Source organism: Mesoplodon bidens, assembly GCF_964165515.1.
Source record: "Mesoplodon bidens genome assembly, chromosome: 5".
Taxonomy (NCBI): domain Eukaryota; kingdom Metazoa; phylum Chordata; class Mammalia; order Artiodactyla; family Ziphiidae; genus Mesoplodon; species Mesoplodon bidens.
In genome coordinates, this window is record NC_138161.1 from 114,710,591 (window position 1) to 114,730,620 (window position 20,030).

Consider the following 20,030-nt stretch of genomic DNA (forward strand, 5'->3'; position numbering starts at 1 on the left):
AAAATGGATTCCCCCCCCCCCCGAATTTCAGGGAAAATTAATGAACCATGAAGATGCATTATATATATCCTGTGGCTTTGTCTTCTAAAGTGGAGTTGCTTATGTAGAGGTAAAATTCCAATGAAAAACACCTGAAATTGTTCATACACCAGTACAACTTAGTATCGACTCTCAGTGAGTCCAGCACAGGCACTTTTCCCTCCAGTGTTGAAAGTGTTTACTTTTCCTTCATTTGAATGCCGGATAAAATAATTGGCTTGCATTTAGGGCCTCATTAGATGAATATTATATTATCTTTGAACAGTAAAATCACAGTCAACATGGCCAAGAGACCCGAGACCACCACTCACTCCAGTGCACACATTCACACTGTGAAATGCTGGGTGAAGTTGCCCGCATGGTTATTTTTCTATCTTATTTTCTTTTGGTTGAGTTCATACTGTTGAGTTTGAGTAAGTTGACTGCTAGTAGCATGTCTCTGGATTGAACCCTAAAGCACATATTTGGAGTATACATGCCCCAGTGTGAGAAGCACCTCTGTATTTAAAGTTTTGTCACATAAAGGGAAAAGATTTCATTCTAACTACAGTTTTTCCCAGTGCTAGACACATGAAGTATCATTGTACCTGATTTCTTATGCTTCTCCTTTATATCCATTTCAATTTGGTAAAAAATAAGCACTTAGTAACATTATCCTTTTTTTTTTTTTTTTTTTTTTTTCTTTTTGTGGTATGCGGGCCTCTCACTGTTGTGGCCTCTCCCGTTGCGGAGCACAGGCTCCGGACGCGCAGGCCCAGCGGCCACGGCTCACGGGCCCAGCCGCTCCGCGGCATATGGGATCCTCCCAGACCGGGGCACGAACCCGTATCCCCTGCATCGGCAGGCGGACTCTCAACCACTGCGCCACCAGGGAGGCCCAAACATTATCCTTTTAACACAAAATGTAATGCCATCTTACAGTTTAGTGTATCTTTTTGAAATGCCATTCTCAAATAAATCCAGAGTTTATCATATAAATACCATAATTTTGCTGTTGATTTCAGTGTAAGACACAAATTTCTTTTGTCAGATGTCAATAAAGTAAGTGTGGTTATGATAAATATATTGAAAATTGCTTTCTGGGGGTGTCAGGTGCTGCAAGCCCAAGAGGCATGGCCAGTTTTCTATGTTCTGGAAAAAAAAAGAAAATTGATCTTCTGTCAGTCCTTCTTTAAAAAACAAAAACAAAAGAAGCCAGTAATCTTCCTTGAATTTCATACTCCCACCCTTCTCTTCATTTTGGCCAGAAATATTTTTTTCCCTAAGAAAAGCTTGTACTCTAAGAGAAAATATTTAAGAAAATTCCTATTTAAGATTGGAATTAGTTCAATTCCAGAATTATCTTTTGCTGATGCCAAATGTTTCATTTCTTGTTAAGAATGATGATTTTATTAATTTAAATTTTTTAACTCATGTTTTTTATGAGTTCAAACAATGTGTAAAAGTACATAAAGTTTTAAAAAAACTTGTACCAGTAGTGCTAATCATCATTTATATTAGATAAACATCATCCCAGGGAGCATTCTTTTCACATATATATTAATATAAGGAAGAAAAAGTAGATAGATAGAAAAATCAAGTTATGTAGCTCATGCTATACATGCTATTTTTCATTAAAAGTATTGAGTTTATAAAAAAGAATATGGTGTAAAACCTTTAACCATGAGAGGTATATTATTTACTAAAAGGCCCCTTAAAGTTTAACAAAAAGATTATGAAAAATTTAGATTAGAATTACATTTAGCAATATTTTAGACAATATCTCTTAATTCTTCCATCTCTTCTTCCCTGAGTCCATTTTTAAATTGTTACTAATTTAATAATATTATAAATTATAAGCATTTACACTCTGTTCTATAACCATAATTACCATAATTGTTTTGTCTTAGTGTTATATATGAATGGATTCATTGCCTACTATGGGCCCTTTTGCCATGACTTCTCCATTCCTGAGTTCTTTATTTTGATTTGTATCTTGTTTGGCTAAATTTCTGACAGCATGTGTTTCTCAGGGTCAGTCACATAGGCATTATGTGACAAGTTCATTCATATTTAGTGATGTCTACATTTTGCCATTACACTAGAATGACATCTTGTCTGGGTGTAATATTCTTGAACATACTTTCTTTCCCTCAGAACTTTGTAGTGTTGCTTCATTGTCTTTTGACATTGAATGTTACTGTGGGGAAGTCTGAAGCCAGGCTGATTTTCTTGCCACTTTGTAGGTAACTTGCTTTTTTTCCTGGATCCCAAAGTATTATTTTTTTAACCAAGAAAGTTCTTGGTTTTACTTATTCACTATCAATTGTTTTCTGGGATACAGTATTCTTTCAGTACAAGTTTAGTTCTTTCATTTCTTGGATTACACCCTTAAATACATTTTCTGTTCCATATATTGGGTTTTCTACTTTGGGGATAACAATTATTCTTGTGTTGGATTGTCTTTGTCTTCTGTAATTATTATCTTCCTTCCAGTTGCTTTAATCTTTGACTTTTCCCCTAAATGCAGTGCATGCTTTATTGTATTTATTCTTGATTTAATTTTTTTTTCTTTTTGGCTTAAAACAGCACCTCTTTATTAGCTCATAGTTCTATAGGTCAGAAGTCTGAGTGGGCTCAGCTGTGTTTTCTGCTTAGGATTTCACAAAGCCAAAATCAAGGTATCAGCTGGTCTGGGTTCTTATCTGGAGACTCTAGGGAAAAATCTGCTTCTAAGCTGTTGGCAGATTTCAGTTCCTTGTGGTTATAGTGCTGAGGTCCTGATTCCTTGCTGATTATTGGCCTGAGGTTGCTCTCAGCAATTGGATGCTGCTCTCCAGTCTTTGCACATGGCCTCTCCATCTTAAAAGCCAGCAGTGGTGCCTCAGATCCTTCTTGTGCTTCGAATCTATCTGAATTCTCCTCCTGCCGTCAATGCATGCTTTATTTTTGTTTTTTTCTTGCATTATGTTCATATGGTTGCCATGTCTTTTCGTCTTGCTAAAGGGCAAGCAGCCCTGTCCAGCCATTTTATTTGCTGTGTTACTGAATCCTCCCTGACTGCATTTCCACAGTATTTAAGATTGAGTTGTCTTCCCCTCTAAGCTACAGTTTAAGGATGAAGGTTTTCCTGATTTATGTATTTTTTTACATGCTGAGGGCATGGTGGTAGGGCTTAGAAGAGTACACAGATATTAAAACATAAAGCCTCAGTAATTAAAACAGTGTACGCATGTATTGATATAGAAAGATCATCAGAATATTTTTAAAAGAAGAAAAGACTGTCATTATGGAAAAAATTGGAAAAAGAGTGTGTATAAATGTATCTTTATACATTGACTTAACATATTTGCTGTTGTATACCTAAAATATATCTCTGGAATGATAGACAAAAAGTTAATTGGTTGCCTGTAGGAAAGGCACCTGAGGGGTAGTAGGATGGGACTGAGAGGGAGACTTTTCTCTGTGTATCTTTTTATACTTTAAAAGCTTTGAACAGTGTGAACGAATTACTTATTTAAAAACATGTGAGGGCTTCCCTGGTGGCGCAGAGGATGAGAGTCCACCTGCCGATGCAGGGGACACGGGTTCGTGCCCCGGTCCGGGAAGATCCCACATGCCGCGGAGCGGCTAGGCCCGTGAGCCATGGCCACTGAGCCTGAGTGTCCAGAGCCTGTGCTCCGCAAAGGGAGAGGCCACAACAGTGAGAGGCCCGCGTACAGCAAAAAAAAAAAAAAACAAACAAAAAAAACATGTGAGCTCTTTCTTCTCTTCTGAGATTTAATCGCTTCATCCTGGGATTCCTCAACCCTGTAGAAAGTATATCCTGTCCTCAAAGGGAACTTTGTACCAGTCTTCCAACTCTGTGGGGTCTGAAAGGCTTAGTTAGCATCTGTGAGGTGGCTCCCAGTTAGTTACTTCCCCATCACTTTCTAGCCTCCACGTCTGTTACACTCCAGTCAGAAATTTGTGTTTCTCTTCAAATCTAGGCCTGTTAGTGAAAATTCTTGCGATTTTGTTGATTCACCAATATCACTTTTTGGGAGTTGGGAACAAAGCAGGAGGTGTGCAATAATCCTTTCTTGGCTAGCACTCTTTAAAATATATGGCATAGGGCTTCCCTGGTGGCGCAGTGGTTGGGAGTCCGCCTGCCGATGCAGGGGACACGGGTTCGTACACCGGGTCTGGGAGGATCCCACGTGCCGCGGAGTGGCTGGGCCTGTGAGCCATGGGCGCTGAGCCTGCGCGTCCGGAGCCCGTGCTCCGCAACGGGAGAGGCCACAGCAGTGAGAGGCCCGCGTATGTACCGCAAAAAAAGACAAAAAATAAACAAATAAAATAAGATAAGATAAAATACATGGCATAAAGGTTGTACCCCATTCCTTTCTGGTTGCTGCTAGTGATTTTTGTTGTTGTTATTTAATGTTTATTACTTTTAGTTCAATGGATTTGGAATTTCGGTAGGGAGATTCTGATTTCAATTTCCATCATTTAGTTTAATTTGTGGCACCAACTTTGTGTCTCCTTATTTGCTTTGGTAGTGGGCTCCATCTGAACACTATCCTACTCTGCTCCCAGCCTGTGTTGCCTTTCCTGTACTTAACTTTCAACCTGGTCTTGGTCATATGTAGCCAGTCTCCCAATCCCACTACCCTGGCCCATGTGAGGGTTGCACCAGGCAGGGAGGATTTCTAGTGCTACTCAGCTTTGTAGGGCTCAACTGTTTGGAGAGTCCTCAGAGCACCCTGGTTCTGGAGAAACAAGAAACTGATTGCCGAATCCCCTTTATACAGCTTTTACTTATTATGTGCACTCACACAAGTGCCTGTGTTTCTTTTATCTGCCAGTGTTTTGCTTCAAAAGTTCACTGCCTTTTCAACATAAATTCTCATAATTGTTTCTCAATTTATAACCTTGCCTTGCCAAAGATTCACACTGCTGACAGAGATATCTTTCTGAAACCAAGAAACACTCATGCCATTTTCCAGTTTACAAATGTTTAGTAGCCTCATATCAACTTCAGGGGAACCGTGCTAAAAATAAAAGCTATCCCAAAGTAAATCAGTTATAGCCTGAGAGTGTAAGTTCATGCAGGCAGGGACATTTCCTTCACTATTGTAACCCTAGCATGAAGAACAGTACCTGGCACGGAGTAGATACTCCAAAAATGTTTGTTGAATTAAATTAACAAATAATAGATATCTAGTAATCATTTTGAATGAATTTTGATATAGTAATAGCTTACTGATAAGATTGCAGAATCTCTCCGTCATTTGGAAACAACCAATTGAAGCAGTCAACAATAAAAAAAAAAAAATGTGCGGTTTGGGTAGTTTAAACATGCTATGTTAATGAACATTGTATTCAAATAAAGGGTAATGGTATAACAAATGTTAACACAGTGGGATTGACTGTAAGAAGTCTAGGAAAGAGAGAAGATCTGGTCTGTCTTATCTATATTCCTCATTCCACAAGGATTTGTGGTAACTTAAACACAAAATATAGTACTGTAGTATGCTTCATATTTGGCTTGAAACTTTCTGACTACCAAGTTGAAAAGGGCAACTGAGTTATATAATTCTTATCATTGGAGAGGAATGAGGAGAGGAGAGGAGAGGAGCAAACACTTCTTAACATTAAGTTTTTAAACAAATTTCCTACTTGAGGCTTTATAGAAGGGGCATTGAGTGATAGGGTGGATATTACACTGCATACCATTCCTACAGCAAAAAGGTAATAATTTTTTAACCAGTTCTTATGAAACCGACCTGATGATAACAATAAACCCAACTCAGTGATGTCAGTTCTTTTCACAGATAAAATAATATGTTTCATCGGTGTGGCCCTCTATTGTTTGTCTGGCTTGAATCCAAGGATAAACTTGGAGCTCCTGGACTTCAGATGGTCTTCCCTATGAAAGGGTTCGTTCCTCCCACTGGCCTTTTTACTGATCTCTTAGAGGAGGCATTTTAAGATTGGGCTGTTAGGTGAGGGCCAGAAGTGCTATTTTCTGGGTGACTGGTTGGGGTAGGTTCATATGCTATAGAAGCTAAGTGAGAGTTGGTATGGATGGCATCACTTGGAAAAAATTCAGGTGCCTAACTAGGCAGATTCCCTGGATAGGGAATGCAGAAGCACCTGCAGGCAAAGCCAGAAACATCTCTGCATCTGCATCAAATTAGAAAGCATCAATCGGCTTTTTATTCCCTAACTTACTAAGATTTAAATTTACTTCTGGGGCTGTGCTAAAGCAGGCACTCTTGTATGCTGCTGGTGGGAGTGTATATTGATACGAACTTTTTGGAAAGCAATTTGGTGGTATATTTCAAGAGCTTTAAAGGCATTCATGCCATTTGACCTAGCAGTTATACCTCTGGGAACTGTCCCAAGGAAATAATCCTTTTTTAAAAAAAGGGTCTAAGCCTCAAAAAATTTTAAGTGTTATATGTAATACTGCATTACTTCATTTATAGTATCAAGAAATTGGAGCAATTTAAATGTCTCACAGAAGGAGAATAGGTAAACAAACATATTCAACTCAAAGGAATATTATGAATCAAGTTAAAAATTTTGAAGAATATGTTTGTTGTAAGATAGAAAATTTCTTAAAATGTTAAATGAGAAAGCAAACCACAAAGAGTATAAACAATAAAAGTTGAACTGTATTTAAATATATACTTAGAGGGCTTCCCTGGTGGCGCAGTGGTTGCGAGTCCGCCTGCCGATGCAGGGGACACGGGTTCGTGCCCCTGTCTGGGTAGATCCCACATGCCACGGAGCGGCTGGGCCCGTGAGCCATGGCCGCTGAGCCTGCGCATCCGGAGCCTGTGCTCCGCAAGGGGAGAGGCCACAACAGTGAGAGGCCTGCGTACCGCAAAAAAAAAAAAAAAAAAAAAAAAAAAAAAAATATATATATATATATATATATATATATATATACTTAGAAGAAAAGACTGGTGGGAAATTTACCAGAAAAGTAAATCTTTGTTTTTGCTTACCAAAACTTACTTTTAAGGAAAACAATCAGATAATTTTTCTTTAGCACTTTTGAAAGGGAAACATATATAAATATTCATGTTTCCTAGAAAAGGGAGCTTTATAGTAGAGAAGGGATAATTAATAAAGCTGTATATAACTGAATTGTGATATTCATCTTCAGATCTCCCAAATGCCTCTGTTTAAAGTCACACTTACAAAGCATTCTGATTTTGACAGCAGAAAAAAGCACCCCTAGATGAGGGTCTCTAAAATCCCCGACATTTAGTAATTACAAAGGCTGTGCCTCTATTACAAGTGAATAAATTGACATTTTGGTTTATTAACTAGGATTTGACTAATGAGTCAGTCTCCCAGGAGCCTAGTTCTTGTTCGTGAGTGGCATAAAATTAGATTTTTGAACTTGGAAATCTGAGGTCCAGATCCTGGACTTTTTTGATCCCTACCCAAATGTAGCAGCAACCCTGGAGCACTGCTCAGACTGTTAGCAGTCTAGCCCATTGTTTCAGTGGTAAAAAAAAGAAAGAGCAGAAATAAAAGGAAAAAAAAATCATGTTTTTATGTGATGAACTGGTCTTTGAGTTAAAAAAAAAAGAAGCTAGAAAGAGTAGTGATCTTTCCTTGAGTGGCAAGTGCTTATTAATAACTCATTTAAGAAAACTTTTTGTTTGTCAATCTTTTTTAGTTTTTCTTATTTGAAATGCGATCTGGCTAAGTATATACACTTAATGTTTGACTCCCTAATTAGCCTCTTTGGCAGTATTACATATTATATCATCAGGCTCTGTACTTCATTCGTACATATTTTAATTTTTTTTATTTATTATTTTTTTTGCGGTACACGGGCCTCTCACTGCTGCAGCCTCTCCCGTTGCGGAGCACAGGTTCCGGACGCGCAGGCTCAGCGGCCATGGCTCACGGGCCCAGCCGCTCTGCGGCATGTGGGATCCTCCCGGACCGGGGCACGAACCCGTGTCCCCTGCATCGGCAGGCGGACTCGCAACCACTGCGCCACCAGGGAAGCCCATTCGTACATATTTTTAAATAAAAGGTTTATTCACATATCATTCAATTCATTCATTTAGAATGTACAGTTCAGTATTTACAGTTACGCAACCATCACGATAATCAACTTTAGAACATTTTCATCACCCCAAAAAGAAACCCTGTACCTATTGGCAGTCACTCTCCATTTTCTTCTTAACTTTCCAGTCCCAGATCACCACTAATCTACTTTCTGTCTCTATAATTTTGCCTACTCTGGACATTTCATGTAAATTGAATGATACAGCATGTAATCTTTTGTAACTGGCTTCCTCACTCAGCATAATGCTTTAAGGTTCATTAATATTGTAGCATGTATCATTACTTCATTTTCTTTTATTTATTATTTATTACTTTTTATTTATTTTATTTCTAATGTCCCATTGTATGACTTTGCCACATTTTATTTATCCATTCATCTGTTGATGGACATTTTTAATATTTCCACTTTTTGGCTAATATGAATACCACCACAAACATTCATGTACAAGTTTTTGTGTGGGCATATGTTTTCATTTCTCTTGGGTATATATATTCCTAGGAGTGGAATTGCTGGGTCATAGGGTAAGTCTGTATTTAACATTTTGAGGCAGACTGTTTTCTAGAGTGTCTGCACCATTTTCTAATCCAATCAGCAATGTACGAGGGTTCCAACTTCTCCACATCCTCACCACCACTTGTTATCATCTGTCTTTTTAATGATAGCAATCCTAGTGGGCGTGAAGTGGATCTCATTATGATTTGAATTTGCATTTCCCTAATGATGCTGAGCACCTTTTCATGTGCTTATTGACCATTTGCATATTTTCTTTGGAAAAATATCTATCCAAATTCTTTGCCATTTTTAGATGGGGTAGTTTTTTTTTTATTGTTGAATTATGAGTTCTTTATATATTTTGTATATATTTCCTTATTATATATATTTGTAGATATTTTCTCCTATCTAGGGGTTTTCTTTTCACTTTCTTGATGGTGTCCTTTGAAGCACATACGTTTTTAATTTTGATAAAACCCCCTTTTTTTTTTCTTGTGCTTTTGGTATCATATCTAATAAACCATTGCCTAATCCAAGGTCACAAAATTTACATCTATGTAAATAACTCTATTCCAAGAGTTTTATAATTTTACCTCTTACATTTAGGTCTTTGATCCGTCTTGAGTAACTTTTTATATATGGTGTAAGAAAGTATCCCAGCTCCATTCTTTGGCATGTAGATATCCAATTGTCCCAGCACTATTTGTTGAAAAGATAAATATTTTTCCATTGACTTGTCTTGGCACCCTTGTTGAAAATCAAGTGACTGTAAATGTGAGGGTTTATTTCTGGACTCTCAGTTCTATTCCATTGATTTATATGTCCATACATTTATATTTTTCTTTTATTCATTCTACAAAGGTTTATTGAGCGTCTTTATATACCAAGCATTGTGCTTGACATGTCCATTTTACTTGCTTTTGAGAACCAAACCCTACCTCTTCAAAGCCCAGATCTTCTTTAAAGGTCATTCTAAGATATAATTTTCTTTCATAGCCAAACCTATAGAGCTTTATATGATTTGCACATGGTCTTTTGGCAAGTTGTAGTTTGTCCAACTATATAAATGTCTAGAAATCCGAGTGTATTTTAGAGGGCTTAGAAGAATGAAAATTGATCAGGGATAGTCCACTGAATGTATTGAAGATGAGGTTAGTTTTAAAGCGGAAGAAGAATTTACAACCCGTGATGAGGGGTTCCTGGCAGTTGTGGAGTTGCCCACGTGCAACTTGACAGGTCCAGAAAGTTGGTAAGTCTAGTTGCTGGTAGCACTAAGACCAGTGAGAAATGGTGGAGGGGCTACTGGACTGCATACCCATAATTCTGCTTCCAGATTTTATTTTTGTAGCAGTTCCTTGCCAGTGTAAAGTTAACAAAGATAGGAGAATGTTTTCAGATAATGACTTTTTGCTGGGTTTAAGATGAATTAAAGGAGGGAAGAATTTTATATAATGGTGGTGGCTGATCTCTAGATTGTGGTTGTAGGAACTGAAGGGAGAAGCCAAAGAAATGTAAACTTAGCAGAACTTGATGATTATCTAAAATAACTAAACATGATTCCAGTGTTATAACTTGAGAACATTGGGAAGATACTTGTACCAATGCTTACTGTTAAGAACAAGGTAAGAAGAAATGGTATATAAACTTTGATTTTATCCACTTGTTGGCAGAATCTTCAAGTGGGTTATAAAATGCCAACTTAACCATTAGGTAGTATATCATATCAAGTCTGATATCCAGGAGCTTCCAATATTCCAGTGACACACATACCATTGATTTTCCTTCCGTAGTTGCCTGTTCATTTTTTTTTTTTTTTTTAATTTTTTTTTATAATAGTGTTTATTTTTACTTGTTGACAGTTTGCTTTATTTATTTATTTATTTTTGGCTGTGTTGGGTCTTCGTTTCTGTGCGAGGGCTTTCTCTAGTTGTGGAGAGCGGGGGCCACTCTTCATCGCGGTGCGCGGGCCTCTCACTATCGCGGCCTCTCTTGTTGCGGAGCACAGGCTCCAGACGCGCAGGCTCAGTAATTTTGGCTCATGGGCCCAGTCGCTCCGCGGCACGTGGGATCTTCCCAGACCGGGGCACGAACCCGTGTCCCCTGCATCGGCAGGCAGACTCTCAACCACTGCGCCACCAGGGAAGCCCCTGCCTGTTCATTTTTGAAACGCATATTGTAAAAGAAACTTTCAATGTCTAATTTTAAAGGTTAAGCAGTGGTTTTATTTTCTCTACCTGTATAAGTGGTTTTGAAAGACCTACGAAAGGTACCTAGATTCTGTGGTTTGCTATTGCCATTAACAATTTTATTGTTTTGAGGGAGGAAAAATGTTTTAATATTGACTACATAGAAAAACATAGTCTATATAGCAATGTAGATAAGTTTCAGTTGCTCATGATAGTTTTGGCTTTAAACATTAAAATTTGGATGTTTTAGAAAATCGATTACATTTTGGAACTTAGTACAATACATTTATTTACCCATCCTAAAATTTCTTTCAGGAATTGTTCCATCTTCTGTTGTCCTGACTTCTTTCCAGGTGATGTCAAGAGTTTTTTTAATATGGGCAGTAACACATAGCGTCAAAGAGGTAAGTGTTTAAATTGACAAAAATAAAATACTATCAGCTTTAACAAACGTTAGTCAACTTTTCTTTCTCACATGTGTTTTATGGCTAAAGCTGGAACTCCAGGTCATATCGTTATAGCCCAGATAAAAATCCCTTGTACTGTAGGAATTGGGTTACTAGTGGGAAACATACCCCAAATATGCAGTGTTGTAAAGAGAAGACTTACACAAAGTCCTGAAATCTCAGTTCCCTTGGAGATTTGGCTGGTATGGATGTGGTCTGCACCTCAGTTATATTTTTCTGCTTTCTTGTTTGGATCCAGCACCATAAACTCTGGACATCTTCATCCTTGTAGTGGGACCATTGTGGAAGTGAGGGACATTAATGCATTCCCAGAACAGTCCAATCTTTGTAGGACCAGAAGAAACAAACTTGTTTCCACCCAGCCGACCAGGGTTAATAGAATTCCCAAGTGTGCTGAGTCTAGTGGTTCTGGGAGGTCTGGGGTGGTGGATACTCCGGCAGGCCCAGGGATCTGTGGATACCCTCTGCTGGGGATCTGGGGTGGTGGATACCCTCTGCTGGGGGTCTGGGGTGGTGGATACCCTCTGCTGGGGGTCTGGGGTGGTGGATACCCGGGCAGGCCCAGGGATGCTTCTTGTAAGAACTGGAGGGAGAAAGACATCATTACCATGGGTGTAAATCCACAACTAAGCTTTCATTTTCTGGTATCAGGGAAGGGAATTGTTTTCCAGTATGTTTTGGCTTTTTAAAAGTCAGCTATTACTTGCTCATGTCATCGTGAGGAAGAGTACCTGTAGCCACCAAGAAGATTCATTTTTCAGTTTTCCAGTCCCGGTAACTTATCACCAGCAGTATTGGGTTCTTTAGCCTCATGAAATGTGCTAATCCATTAGCTTTATTACTCTGAAATCCCTGTCAAAACATTTTGTTTTTCAGGATTTATTTAGACAGTTTCATTTGTATTTTAACTAATGATTTTTTATTGGCATATGATATACATACAGAAAAATGCACATAGCTAATGAGTTTTTAAGCAAAATTGACTAAGCTAAGTTATTGTTTTTGTTATAGATTCACAGACTTTTTCTTTTAAGCTCTTTCACTCTTTGAAGATGTCTGTCTACACTTTCTGTGTAGGAAGAATGTAAAACAATCTCATACTTTTACATGATCACTTTTAAGAGTAATCACATTTCTTAAAAAAAAAAAAGTCAAAAACAGGCAAGTAAATCCTAATGTAGCATATTGCCCCTTGACCTCATTCTTAATTGTTTCTGGAGTAAGGAAAAGTAATTGTTTTCATTGGTTTCAAAGTTCTTTCTATAAATCATTGTTAACCTGTATTTCTTCCTCCTTTACTTCTGTGTATACACTCTGTCCTTTCCATTTTAACCAGCAACTCGAATTTTTAATTTCCCAATAGTCTTAAGTGACTTAAACATTATTCCTAATATTAACTCATTTATATTCTTAAACAGGTAATTATGCACTTTGAATAATTAAATGAAGATAGAGTGTTTTCAGCTCTGGAGTGTTTAATCAGTTTGCCAGTAAAGTCAGACACTAGGTGTCCAGGAGCTAATGCTCCAGGTGGTGGGTTATTCATGGCCTCTGCTTCTCCTCTCCTCTGCTTCCATAACCACTCCTCTGCTTTTTAGCACTTCTGGCGAATGGGGTGGTAGACAGGTAAATCAAAAATGATTACAGTTCAAATTAAGCAGTTGTTACCATTATTGCTGTTACCAACATTTGCCAGGATTTCCTGGGCAGAGCAGGAAGACAGCTTGGATTAGAAAGCTATTAAATGTCTCTGTGGATTACAGCTATGTCGACCTGGCCATTGCCCTCAGTAACCTCCTGCCTGACAGATGCACAGACTTGACATTTAACAGATGGTTTCACAGGTAGTGTCATATTTGAGCCTTACAGTAATTTAAGTTATATGCTTGTTAGATTTGCATATTCAAATTTGTTTCTCTGCAACCAAACTTACACAATTTCTACTATTGTTAACATATCATTTTCTTAGGAATGTAGTAAATTTTGTCTTTCTGTCACCTCTTGGGTCCTCTTCTATTCACATATAACCCTGCTGATTAATTGACTTACTCCTTTCTCACGTAAATAGTATTTGCTGTTCCAAGATCACACTTCTTTTCTCCTCATTCCCCTTTTCTTTGAAAAGAACCCATTCATCGTTTTGTTTATGGCAGTAGATTCCCTCCTGGCCAACCCCAAGTTGCTAATAGCTAATTTGAAAACCTGTTGCTGTGGCATTTCAGAGGCCAGTCTGCTGTCTGTGACCTGTTCCTCACCCCCTTCTCTTGGTCAAAGGCTATTTTTCCTGCCATAGAGTTTCATGTTAGCTATAACTCAGTTGGTTCTATACAACATTACGTACGACTTCCCTGTTAAACTTCCATTCTTCTGTTTTACTGAAACATCTTTAAAATATCTCTATTTTCTTTATATCCAGCTTTGTTTATTTTAATGGTGGGAATCACATAACTAATGCATAGGGAAATTGACCTCAGAAATAACTGCTTCATAAAATATATATCACTTTCTCATAGTAATGTTCAAATTCTTTTCACAGTACTCTACTTTCATTCTCAATTTATTTTTACATCATATTTCCCTTTAAAGTGGACACAGATTCTTCATTTTCATAGCATTACATTTGGATTTGGACTCTTGTTCCACCCTCTCTGGCCTGCTTATATTTTCTATGCTCATTCCCCTTGTTTTCTGTAATTGTACATGATGTACTAAGGTATAGCCTGTATACCTTTTAAGACTAGATACTACTTTTTTCATATTTGAGGTATATTTTCTTTTAAGATGCCCTTTAGGACATGCATCCTTACTTGTCATTATAATTCTTTACTGCGTGGAATGCTAGTCACATAGATGTCACCAGGTATATCATAGAACTAAAAGGTGATCAGATGGTTTTCTTTTATGATGTATAAGGACCCACCATCACTAGCAGGACACCTTGATGAGCAGGATATTAAAGAAAAAATGTCTCTATGCTCAAAAGCTTTTTCTTGACCTAACATAGCAAATAACCTTCCCACTTCTTTCCTTTTAAAAGGACTTTTTATATAAGCAAAGTAAAACTTCTGATAAAACAGACAAGCTCAGGGTGGGACATAGGGTTTGAGGGATACAGGAGGGAATCAGAAATTCTAGCTAACCTGTTTCCTTTCCAGTTTTCCCACCTGACCTCCAGGACTGAACTGGCTTCCTCCCCATTCCTTAGCCAGGCTGGCCACTGCTACTGCCATCATCAGGCCTCTATGGGCATTTGTTCCCCTCACCCTCTGTTTGGGTCTGTGTCTTTGTCTCCTCATTGAACTGCAAAAAGATTGACAGTTTTCAGAGTGAATTGCAGTGGGTGATGCCACCTTCTGTCCCTCACTATGACCCCCCTTCAGAAACAGACAAGTCCACAGGGCACATATTCTTCCTTGTCCAAAAGTAGCTGAGCCAAACCTCAGATTCCTGGACACACAGGTAGGCCACTGTCCCTTTTCCTGGCCCAGCCCTCTTTGGAGAAGCCCACACACATCCTCTCCGGAGTTCTTAGTGTAAGATCGCCATGTTCTCGGAGCAGAAGTCCCAGGGCATGGGCAGCGGTTGAGTAAGAAGTTGCTGGGCTCTCGCTGTGACTTTAGCCTAAGTGCAACAAACACCTTCGACACTTTACTAGCGGTAATTTGTGTAAAATAGACTATAGTCTGGAGTGCTGAGTCTTCTCTCCTTTCTTCCTCACCCTTTGCCACCATTGGAGAAAAGGATGTTTGCCCACATTCCTTTGGAGTGTTCTGTAAATTCTCCTGATTTCACCAGTCAGCTGTTTCCCACTTCTTCCTGGCATGCCACTGGGCTTTGTAACACTTAATCTGCCATCTTTGCTAACTTCTCAGCAAGATGCCTACAAAAAGCTTGCCATCAGTGTTTAAGAAAGTTAGTAACCTCCAGTTCTTTATCATTATGCTGTTTTTTGTTGTTTGATGCACTACAGTTTACAGAGGGCTTTATTAAGATATGTTGTAATTATTCACTCTTGACAACTGTCTCTTGAGGTAGGTTGTAGTCTCCATTTCAAGCTTGGAAGCTAGAGAGGCAAGTGACTGTCTGTCAAATGGCAGAGTTGAAAAGCAGACTTCTGAATTCACAGTCTTCCTACTGCATCAGAGCTTGCTCTCACCAGTTAGAAATGAGATGTAAACACATCCTTATTTCTGTGTGCTAACCATACTTTCTTTATCCCGTGTGGAGTTGAAAACCCCCATCCCAGACCCAGAAGCACTTTTCCTCTTCAGCGGTTCTGTCATACCACATGCATAGGATTCTCCACTCAGATGGTTTACATGTGAAATGTACAAATCAATTGTAGGCCCTGGGTGCTTGTCTGCAACACTTTGCCCATGTGCTTCTCTGGTTTTTTAGTGCTCATTTTAGGACAATCTGATTAAATCTCTCCAATTAATTGTCCTTTCTCCTTGAAAGTTCCAAGACTATTTTTCATACTGGGGTTTATGGACTATTTGGAACAGAATTACCAGAAAGCTTCTTAAAAATGCACTTTCCAGGTCCTGCCCCACATTTGATACAGAATTTTGGGGAGTGGAGACAGAGAATCATCACTGTTATTAAGCTCCTTGGATAATTTGATGAATTCTAAGGTTTGAGAAATGCTCTAAGAAACTGTAGTGTTGTGCTATAATTTTATTTGCCCTTCTTTTTTCTTGATTTTACTTCCCATTTCTGCTTAGTTTCCTCGAGACCTAACCAAATTTCACCATCTCTGTCCCAAATCTGAGAGCCATAGTCTCATTCTTAGAGAATGAAAGCCTGGAGTTCCCTTACCCAGCTAAGTGGAGGGACTGTGGAGTTTCTGGTGCCTTCTCCAAAATCTAGTGTCTGTGGAGCTGAGGGTCACTTGCATGTAAGAGGAAGCTTGAAGGGCCCACCTTGAAGTCAGAGGCAGATTTGAAACCATGGCATTAAAGAAGCTAAAGCATCATTTGTTTGGGGGGCAGTTGGAGGGAAGGGCTCCATCCTGGGCAGGTGCTTCTTGTTGCCTGGCCAACGCCACCAGGTAGATCATATATGATTCCAGGTAGATCGTTATCGTTTCCACCCAAGGAAATACTGCACAAACATCTCTCTTCTTCGGTTTTCTCAAGAAATGTCATCTTCCTTGGACACTTTTGTTATTTTCTAGGTAAGTCAAACTCAGTATTCTAGAACATGGAGGCTTAACAGCCATAATTTTCATGAGGAGTTGGTGAGTGTGCACTTCGACACTTACCCTGTGGCTTAGGACAAAGCACTTCAACTTTCTAGGCCTTGTTTTTCTCATCTGTGACATGGTAATACTGGTATCTGTCCTGCTCATTTCACAGAGTTTTTGTGGAGATTAACTGAGAGGGATACATGAAAACAAGGCAGCAGTGTTTAGAAATCAAGGTCTCTAGCATGCAGTTTTTTGCTGAGCAGCTTCTGAAACCCCTTATAAAGCAGTTTCACTTCAGAAGGATTGCTACTTCCTTCATAGATGCCACACAGTTTGTTTTTTCTTCCTCTTTTCCGCTCCTTTTTCACTCTTGTGGAAGCTAAAGGACTACGTACAGTGGTATCCTCGATACTCCACGATCCTTTTCCTGGAGGGTACTCCATGATCCTTTTCCTGTTGTGTTGCATTATAGGTTTTCCTTCTCTGCTGGGTCCTCCAGCTGGGTTCGCGGTGCGCTCGTGCTCTTGCTGCCTCTTGAGGTTGCTTCTCTCGTTAGCATGTTTCCTGTGGCTGCACATGCTCCTTGTCCCTGATGGCCATCCATGAACATGGGCTTTCGGTTAGGCAGGAGGGGCACCTTCTTATCCATATCATTCAGATGAGGAGCTGAGAGGCTGCATCTGGGGCACGTTGTTCCCTCCTTGGATACTGTGCTTGGACCAGAAGCCACGCCACTGTCTTCTAGCCCAGGCCGTTTCCACAGTGACGTTCCATCTCAGTTAGCAAAGGACACTGGGATACATTCAGTATCTTTTGGCCCCTTGAGTGCTAAATGTCTAAAGTTCTCCACCCTACTCCATCTATTCCCTTACTTTCTATTTTAAATATTTCTGTAGGTGGATTTGCATCACCTTCACTTTTAAAATTAGCACCTCTCCTAAAGGTAGAAAACCTCATTATTTGATTGTTAATCAGACACTGTCAGACTTTAGACAACTCCAAGACAGATGTAGCAGTACTTTAATGCCACTTCCGCATCTGTTAATAATGGACACTTAAAGATAGTGTTACTTTTCTCAAGGCTGGATGGTTCACTTTGACATTAAATATATTTAGCGTAGGTGATTTTGGCAAAATCAGGTTGTCTGTTTTTCTCTCAGTGTTTTTCTGTCCCTTTCCAACATTTTCTTGAACCGTGTATAAAAATTTTATTTCAAAATATTGCAAAATATTTAGATCCTTTTGGGTTCAGTGTAGGTTCACGTCTGATGTTCGATGTTGCATCTTTCTCCCATTGTCTTAGTTCTTTTGTAGTCCTTGGAAAACTTCAGCGGCACTCCTTTGTTCAAAATGTATTATGCTCTGTTCGTTGATAATTAAGTCAGTTGTGTTTAAAATAAAATAAAACATCTTAAACCATCCCAGTGAGTGTTACCACTACATCCTACAAGAACATAGCCCCAACAAAATCAGGAGATCAGTTTCATTTGTGTTTAATGTTAATCTTTTTCTCCTCTTGGCTCTCCTCCCCTGCACCCTCCTTCATTGGTGACCCTGCCCCACAAACACCCTCACACTTGAAGTTTCTCGGGACCTTTTCTTTTGCTTTCTTACCCCAAGGGCTAAATCTGACATCGTCCATTCCCATTCCTCAATTCTGGCACGAGAGGGAGCAGGTAAACCAGACAAACTCCCTGGAAGATTGCACGGTTATCTTCATTTGGGGGAATGTCATTCAGGGCAGGAAGGGCCAGGGCCTGACCTGTCAGCTCCAAAGGAAAGTGCCCCACTCTGTGAGGTTCCTCTGGGACTCAAAGCCAGACCTGCCCCAGCCTGCCCAGTCCAGACTGCCCTGCAGGTGGCCAGGCCTTTCAGGCCTGAGCACTATTGGCTTCTTCCTTTCCCTCTGCCCCAGAACTTCCAGATCTTGGGTTTCCCAGTGCATTTACAGTTCAGTTAGTCTTTTAAAATATTATGCTAAAACCCCTCTCCCCCATTTAATTGATATTCTGGATGTGTCAGTGGTGTCTCCTACTTTGCTCCTAATTTTTTTCCTTCTATTTCTGATAATGAAATTTCTGACACAGAAGCTCATTGTTGGAATGAATCCTCTTCAAGCATAAGACATTTTCCTACTACTGGGTAGTATCTTAATATACGTAATTGCTGCTACTTAGAAATAGTAGGAAGCCTGTTTAGAGCCAAATCTGGATACTTGGAGTCCTGAGATTAACAAAGATGTTTGACTTTGGGCACTAGGAAACTGTCATGGAATAGGAATGAGAATGATGAAAGAAAAAGAAAGGTTACCTTGCGTGTAAAATAGTAGTTTCCCAAAGAAGCACCTGAGATGAGATTTACAGGCTGGGAGCCTAAGTGGTTTCAGCTTTGGTTGTATGTCGTCAGCTTGAGTTGAAGAATAAATAATGCAGGGAAGTAAGCCTGTGTCATAGAAGTGCGCTGTCAAGTTGTACTGTCAGTGGAGAGTTACCAATAAGTGAATTTGACACTCAAACCAGTTTTCATCCATGGTTTGAAAGTGAAGTGAATTCAGATGTTTATTTCAAGCCAAAAAGGGTAACTTTTTGGTCCCATATAGTGATAGAAATATGTTGGTTACCAGCATTTTTCTTTTGGGTATTTCCTCTATCCCAGGACTGTACAAAGGAACTTTTGGTAATGGCAGAAATGTTCTGTGTCTGTGCTGTTCGATATAGTAGCTACTAGTTGTATGTGAACACATATTGAACCCTTAAAATGAAGTTAGAGTGAATGAGGAACTGAATTTTAATGTAATTTAATTTTAAATAGCCACATGTGACTGGAGTTTACTGTATCGGACGGTGTAGCTGTAGTTGTTCAGTGTAATATTATTTACCATTCTCTTTATTTCAGTCAATTAGGTTCCATATATTTTATCTCATATGTGCATGACTGTGGGATTAAAAAAAAAAAAAAAGTAGGGCTTCCCTGGTGGCGCAGTGGTTGACAGTGAGCCTGCCGATGCAGGGGACACGGGTTCGTGCCCCGGTCCGTGAGGATCCCACATGCCGCAAAGTGGCTGGGCCCGTGAGCCATGGCCGCTGAGCCTGCAAGTCCGGAGCCTGTGCTCCGCAATGGGAGAGGCCACAACAGTGAGAGGCCCACGTACCGCAAAAAAAAAAAAAAAAGTAGCCAAAGGAAATTTATATGGTATACTTGGTATGCTGTGTTCTTTAAATACGGAGATTTTTTGTTTAGTACTCTAGATTAAATTGTCATAAAAACCCTGATTGCAGGTGTGGGAAACAGTGTGGATGGTATTCTCATCTTTTGCAGAGGTAGCAGTTGATTAACTGGGGAGGCAGGAGGCCATATAGACCCTACTTTTCAGAGACCTGCAGTTTGGCCTTTGCAGTGGATTCACCATGCTAACATGTCCCACATTTGCCTTTGTTGAAAACCATTTCACAGGCCTTTTCTCTCCTATTTGAGTTCAAAGATACCATAGAAGAAATATAGTCAACATTATGATCCCAACGAGCTCAGAGATTCTCATTTCACACTGTAAAAGTGAGCTGGTGGCATACGTCGTGCGCATTGCTAAAATATGTCAG

The 20,030-nt window shown here is 39.4% G+C and overlaps 1 protein-coding gene across 1 annotated transcript in view; it reads left to right on the top strand.

The window, feature by feature from the left end:
• The window catches only part of HACD2 (3-hydroxyacyl-CoA dehydratase 2), a 92,921-nt gene that overhangs the window by 51,525 nt on the left and 21,366 nt on the right, over positions 1 to 20,030 (top strand). Inside the window, exon 4 of the mRNA XM_081235678.1 lies at positions 11,095 to 11,183. Coding sequence (XP_081091804.1) covers positions 11,095 to 11,183 — 89 coding nt within the window. The remainder of the gene's footprint in view (positions 1 to 11,094; positions 11,184 to 20,030) is intronic.